Below are 7585 nucleotides of genomic sequence, written 5' to 3'. Positions count from 1 at the left end.
TGAAGAGATTACTTTTGAGACTAGCTCGGTATCACTTTAATGTGTATACCCCATAAGATATTTTAGACTGTAAGAGGGCGCCACCTGCTGAATAGTGACGGCAGTTGCATTGTAGATAAGAAATAGAAAAAAAGTGTCAATTGATGTTTAGTTTCGATTTTAGTGATTTACAAAACCTTAAAATGAAAAAAAGCAAAGTTGTTTGCAATGTGTCAGATATAAAAGCCTATTAAATTAGCTTAAGAAAATCACATTATGCATACAATTTAAAGGAGACATTTCACAACACTTTTTTTAAGATGTCAAATAAATCTTTGGTGTCCCCAAAGTACATATGTGAAGTTTTACCTAAAAATATCATAAAGATAATTTATTATAACATGGTAAAATTGCCACTTTGTAGATGTGAGCAAAAATTTGCCGTTTTTGGGTGTCCTTTTAAAATGCAAATGAGGGATTCTCACGGAATCCAGATTTAGAAGGTGTCCAGCATCAGAATTTTAAAAAACTCCTTGAAGCCATTTTTTTTTTTGCACATATAAGATTAAGGTCTGAACTTAATATAACCATTCTTTTTAGAGGATTTAAAAAATATTTACTATAAAATTATTTTCGATTATCATTATCAAAAATTATCATTACCGTAACATGATATTACATTAAATATATGCATTTACAAACTCATGTTTCGGTAATGAGAACTGAAAAGTTGTCTAGTTACTATGACAAACAAAATTTCAACTTTTATCTGGAGAGAAAAATAAGAACTGCTTACCTTGTAGCCATCTTGAGTGTAACAGGCAATTATGTCCATTCCAACATTTTTTTTAAATGTTAGTTCCTTGAGGGCTTTAACAATGATTAAAAATTGTTGCAGAGGATGAGAAAAGGTCTTGAACACATTTATATTCCTTATTATTGTCTCCACATTTACCAATGATCACCAAATACCACATGTTTATTTACTGTAAATGTTTATAGTATAACATGCACTGAAGCTTTTTATTTTTTGTTTAAATTTTTTTTTATTATAAATATTTCCATGTCAAAGAACCCAAATCCAGTCATGGACACGGTGCAGTAATGAAAATTGTCCCCTTAAATGAGGAAAAAAACAACAAAATTGGTTTGTATGATGTCATTTAAAATCATGTGCAAAATAGTACATGAAGAGATGTTTGTAACTGTATGCTTCTTATTTGATAGCATTTACTTTTTTTTATCAAAATGTTTCATGACACCTCATAAGTCTAATTTCACAAGAATCACCCACATGGGTTGATCTCTGCACTAAATGGCAGTGCTGTGGTTGGATAGTGCAGATTAAGGGGCGGTATTGTCCCCTTCTGACATCACAAGGGGAGACAAATTTCAATTTCACAGGTTTGCAGAGAGTGGTTTACCAAAACTAAGTCACTGGGTTGTTATTTTTCACATTCAGGTTGATAGAAGCACTGGGGACACAATTATAGCACTTTAACATGGAAAAAGTCTGATTTTCATAATATGTCCCCTTTAATGTTTAAGAAACAACACCGAATCTATATACTGTAGATATGTAAATATTTTATATGTACTATAATGAAATAACTGTCATTTTGATCATTATTCTTTTAATCAACTTTGTTAAGTTGCAAAAGTAAACCATTATAATGTTAACAAAGTGAAATGATAATACAGATTATAATAGTTATAAATTATTATAAAGTTTGTCAAAACAAGTGTATACAAAAACCCTTATGTTCTCTATAAGGTCACCCAGCTGAGAAAGTTTGAGAACAATGGTAGCCCTTGTTACTCATACACAACAGAAATAATACTACTGATTAAATTTAGATGTGCCATGCCGTGCACTATTCACCAGTTCATCTGCTGCAAATCTGCTACCTGAGCAGAAGGAGCCTTTTTAACAAGCCTTATTAACTTATAAAAGTACACATTTTTTAACAGGATTCAGAAAAGTTCTATTTAAAACATATTGTGTGTTATCTTGTTCATTGTAAAATGTTTTACTTTTATATCTTTTTTTTATTATTTTTTTTTTTTTCAATTGTTGTTTTTTTTTCTCTTAAATGCAAAAAAAAAAAAAAACAACATATTGTGTGTTTACAGTGTACTGGAAACAGAGTGCGAATCAACTCACATATATTGTACATGCATATTCTACTATATAGTCACTGTATCCTAATGATTTATTAATACAATCACACACTTGACGAACAGTAGTCATTTAGGCAGAGGCATCTGGTGGTGCTTTACATCGGAGTCTCCTGTGGAAGTGGGAGGGGACAATGATTATGAACAATCATGCATTGTTAGAGAAATTCTAGAGTAATGAAGCAAAGCTTAATCCAGTCCATTGGCAAATACTTATTAACCAACCTGACAATCTGTTACAAAACGTTTCACCACATGCCTTAAAAAATAGTTTTATTTCCTTTAGCTTACTCATTAGATGGTCTATAACCTGATTAATAATTTAACAGTAAATGGAGTACAAAAACGTTTAGCTTTTTGTAGATTTTCTTCCCTATCTTGCTTAGAAAATGAACAAGCAATATGCAGCTGTAAGGTGGCAAACAAACCATGGGGATGTGTGCTGCCAACCAATCAGAACCAAGAAATTAGCAAGACCTATGCATATTATGTAGTAAAATCTTTACCTGTAGCAGTACAACCACTAAGGCAACGAGCAGACCGATGGCCACCATGGTGGAGATTACTGCCCAAACGCACATGGCACTACAACTGCACAAGCGATTCTGCAGGGCAAGTTTAGCTCTGCCCAATCGGGCTGCTGTTAGTGGGGGATAGCGGGCGTCATTAACACCCTCCAAAGCAAAAGATTTAATAACACATGCACGATGGTGACTCAGCTGGTCGAACGTGTGTCTTCCATGATATCTCCCCATTCCGCTGTTTCCTTACACAGAAAGAGAGAGATTATGAAGATGTATACAGAAAGCCTGAGACAAGTGGCCATTGGTGAAAATGTATTTTTATATAGTTTTTCATATATAATATAGTCGTTTTCATAATAATAATAAAAAGTATTATCTTATTGCTATTTTTATTTTAAAAGCGTATGTATATTTGGTTTTCCTTGTGATTTTAAATTTCTTCATTTTACTTTTATTTTAATGCACCTTTTCTGTCTAATACACCCCACATCTTATAAAATGTGCAATATAAAAATTTGCCTTGCCTAAATTAGTCCTTACCAATATTAGCAATTATCTATTGGCAATTGAATTGATTGATTTCTCATTGGTTGGCTTACCTACACCTCCAAAAGGTAAGGAATTGACAGTGTAGTGGATCATGACATCATTAACAGCCACTCCTCCGCTTGAGGTTTCTGTCAACATTCGCTTAATCACCTAATAGAACGAATAAAAAATATAGCTGCAAGCAGCAATACCGGGGTCAAGCCGAAAAGGGCCCAAAAGGATGTAAAATTGAGATTGGATAAGCAGACTGAAGAACCTAGTTAAACCAAGTTTAATTAGTGAAAAGAGCCCACCCCCGTGTCTCTACGGTGTTCCGATGCAGAGATATAGCTTTTGCAAAAACGGTTGATAAGGTATTCTCATTGGTTGCTAGGGAGTGAATTGGCAACCATCAGTGATTATAGTCAAAGCCATGAAAGGAATAATCCATGATGACTCATGGTTTTAGAAGTGTTGTTGCAGTAGTTTTAGGCAAAAAATGCGTTATTCTATCTCAAAACCAGTAGGTGGCGCAATGACAAAATTGTGCATGCAACCTCAGGTCATAACTGTGTTACATCTAGCTAGTTTTATGACTATACACTTCAGTTTAGTGAAGAAACAGTTGTATGACCATAGGGCTGGCTTGATATCAAAGGTTTTGTTCAATTATAGGGCCACCTAGTGGTGCAAGCATACAATTTTTTTTGTGTGGCCTCAAAATATGCTCATACATCAGGGTATCAAATATGGTAAAAAAATCTCTTTGCGTTACGAAGTTATAGCCATTTATGTGTAAAAACACAAAATTTAAAGGTAATTTTTCGTTTTTTGCAATTTTCAGCCATTTCTGATGAAAATTTTAATACAATGCCAATAGAACTTTTTGTTCAGAAGGTAATGCAATATTCTTCCTATGATGTTTTCGAGTCGATCAGAATTACGCTCGCGGAGATATTCGCGCGTGTTTTTTAAGTGCTATTTTGCCGCGCAGGGTTAACCGTAAGGCCAATTCTGGCATGTTTGGTATCGTTGGACTCGGCAACAATTCAGGACTCCAAGGAAACAAGTCCCATGAAAATACGTCGATCACAGCCAAAGTTATAGGTGTGTAAAACATTCGTCTTACCACTAGGTGGCGCTGCGACGAAACTGGGCATGCGCTCTCAGTTCCTGACTGGCATCACAAGTACCAAGTGTCGTTTCAATAGGCTTAAGTTTGGCGAAGATACAGCCTCAAATCCGTTTTTTTGCACTCTACGTAAAATTTGTTGACGCGGTTTACGCAAACAGATTGGCGAATCGACATGAATTCCATAACTTTTTGCCGTGAGGGTCTGTAGATGCTACATACCGATTTTCGTGGAAATCGGGCAAAAGCTCTAGGACGAGTTCGCAAAAGTAGGTTTTACGAATAATTCAAAATGGCGGAAAAATTTTCATGACGGAAAATGACGTCATAGGGTCCAGTCGAATCGTCTTGAGCCAAGGAATCAGAGGAAACAAGAATTTCGTTTCTAGGACGTACGGGTCAGAAGTTATAAACAAAAACGTAAGTGCAACTTTAGACTGTTGGTGGCGCTAGAGGGTTGGAGTTAGAGACTCCAAATTTGCTGTGGGGACACATTGGACTGTCCTTTATCAGTGTGCCAAATTTCATAACTTTCCTACGTACGGTTCTATGGGCTGCCATAGACCGCAATGGCGGAAGAAGAAGAAGAATAATAATAACAAGCCGAAAAGGGCACAGCAGAAAGTAAAGTTGACTTCGGATGAGCAGTTTAAAAAACCTAGGAAAATCTCTTGATTTCAGACAAAACAATATAACAGTTATCAGCAAAAAAGCTGTGTTCTCATTTAGGCAAGGCAAGGCAAGGCAAGTTTATTTGTATAGCACATTTCATACACAGAGGTCATTCAAAGTGCTTTACACAGAGATGAGAAAACAATATATAAAAAAGAAAAAGAAAATGTAAAAATAAGATATACACGATAAGATCACAATAAAGACATGAGAATTTTAAATAACAATTAAAGAAAATAAATGTGATTTTAATAAAACAGTTTAAAATATTAAAAAGAATAAAACAGGAGTAAAAGTGACTTGAGTTAAAAGTGCAGTCAGTGTGAAGCAGCACAGTGCTCATTCAGTAAATGCAGAGTTAAACAGATGTGTTTTTAATCTAGATTTAAAAGTGTTTACTGTTGAAGCACATCTGATCTCTTCTGGAAGTTGATTCCAGCTAGAGGTGGCATAATAACTAAATGCTGACGCACCTTGTTTTGAGTGAACCCTTGGTATTTCTAACTGACCGGATCCTAATGATCTGAGTAATCTTTTAGGTTTATATTCAGTTAGCATATCTGTCATGTATTTGGGTCCTTAGCCATGAAGTGATTTATAAACGGGTAACAATACTTTAAAGTCTATTCTAAATGTAACAGGAATTTAGTGAAATCTCTCCCTCTCTTTCGACGAGCATTGATAACTAGAACACTGAAGTAAAAATAAGTGGTGCTTGCAGTGGCAATACTCAGCTCACAAAATGTTAGAGTGGTGTTAATGAGTCAAAAGAGCCCACCCCCGTGTCTCTACGATGTTCTGACACAGAGATATAGCTCTTGCAAAACGGTTGATAAGGTATTCTCATTGGTTGCTAGGGAGTGAATTGACAACCATCAGTGGATTATAGTCAAAGCCATGAAAGGAATAATCCATGATGACTAATGGTTTTAGATGTGTTGTTGCAGTAGTTTTAGGCAAAAAATGCCATATTTCTATCTCAAAACCAGTAGGTGGCGCAATGACAAAATTGTGCATGCAACCTGAGGTCATAACTGTGTTACATCTAGCTAGTTTTATGAGTATACACTTTAATTTAGTGAAGAAACAGTTGTATGACCATAGGGCTTGCTTGATATGTAAGATTTTGTTCAATTATAGGGCCACCTAGTGGTTCAGGCATACCAATTTTTTTGTGTGGCCTCAGACTCTGCTCATACATCAGCGTATCAAATCTGGTGAAAAAATTTCTTTTCGTTGCGAAGTTATAACCATTTATGTATAAAAACACAAATTGTAAAAGGTAATTTTTCTTTTTTTGCAATTTTCGGCCATTTCTGAAGAAAATTTTAATAAAACGCCGATAGATCTTTTTGTTCAGAAGGTAATGCAATGTTCTTCCTATGGTGTTTTCGAGTCGATCGGAATAACGCTCGCGGAGATATTCGCGCATGTTTTTTAAGTGCTGTTTTGCTGCGCAGGGATAACCGTAAAGCGAAATCTGGCATGTTTGGTATCGTTGGACTCAGCGACTATTCAGGACTCCTAAAAATCAAGTCCCGTCAAAATACGTTGATCACAGCCAAAGTTATAGGTGAAAAAAACATCTGTCTGGCCACTAGGTGGCGCTGCGACGAAACTGTGCATGCACACTCAGTTCCTGACTGGCATCACAAGTACCAAGTGTCGTGTCAATAGGCCTAAGTTTGACGAAGATACAGCCTAAATTCTGTTTTTTTGTGCTCTACGTAAAATTTGTTGACGCGCTATACGACAACGGATTGGTTTATCGAAATTCTTTTGATAACTTTTTGCCGTGAGGGTCTCTAGATGCTACATACCAATTTTCGCGGCAATCGGGCAAAAGCTCTAGGACGAGTTCGAAAAAGTAGGTTTTACGAATAATTCAAAATGGCGGAAAAATTTTCATGACGGAAAATGACGTCATAGGGTCCAGTCGAATCGGCTTGAGCCAAGGAATCAGAGGAAACAAGAATTTCGTTTCTAGGACCTACGGATCAGAAGTTATAAGCAAAAACATAAGTGCAACTTTGGACTGTTGGTGGCGCTAGAGGGTTAGAGATAGAGACTCCAAATTTGCTGTGGGGACACATTGGACTGTCCTTTATCAGTGTGCCAAAATTCATAACTTTCCTATGTACGGTTCTATGGGCTGCCATTGACTTTCGGCGGAAGAACGAGGAAGAAAAATAATAATAAATATAGCTGCAAGCAGCAATACCGGGGTCAAGCCGAAAAGGGCACAGAAGGATGTAAAGTTGCATTTGGATAAGCAGACTGAAGAACCTAGGTAAACCTAATGATTTCAGATGAAAAAATCCAAAGGTAATCAACAAAAATAATCTATATTCTTGTCTACTGCAACTGTCCTTCGGTTATTGACAATCATGGAACATTAGAGCACTGAAGGACATGTATGTGATGCTTACAGTGGGCAAACATGGGTCACAACATGTTACAACAAGTTAAAAGAGTCAAAAGAGACCATCCCCATGTCTCTGTGATGTTCTGATACAGAGAAAAAGCTCTTGCAAAAACAGTTGATAACGTATTCTCATTGGTTGCTAGAGAG

The 7585-nt window shown here is 36.1% G+C and overlaps 1 protein-coding gene across 2 annotated transcripts in view; it reads right to left on the bottom strand.

Annotated features, from left to right (window-relative positions):
• Positions 1-2065: 2065 nt before the first annotated feature.
• The window catches only part of aldh3a1 (aldehyde dehydrogenase 3 family, member A1), a 54656-nt gene continuing 49136 nt past the window's right edge, over positions 2066-7585 (bottom strand). For both annotated transcript variants that reach the window (XM_065281293.2, XM_065281292.2), the window contains exons 9-11: positions 3281-3380; positions 2664-2923; positions 2066-2270 (exon numbers count right to left, since the gene is read on the bottom strand). In XM_065281293.2, coding sequence (XP_065137365.1) covers positions 2256-2270; positions 2664-2923; positions 3281-3380 — 375 coding nt within the window. In that variant the 3' untranslated portion in view covers positions 2066-2255. The remainder of the gene's footprint in view (positions 2271-2663; positions 2924-3280; positions 3381-7585) is intronic.

The sequence above is a fragment of the Paramisgurnus dabryanus genome, chromosome 8, assembly GCF_030506205.2.
Source record: "Paramisgurnus dabryanus chromosome 8, PD_genome_1.1, whole genome shotgun sequence".
Lineage (NCBI taxonomy): Eukaryota > Metazoa > Chordata > Actinopteri > Cypriniformes > Cobitidae > Paramisgurnus > Paramisgurnus dabryanus.
This window is presented reverse-complemented; position numbering and strand designations above follow the sequence as displayed.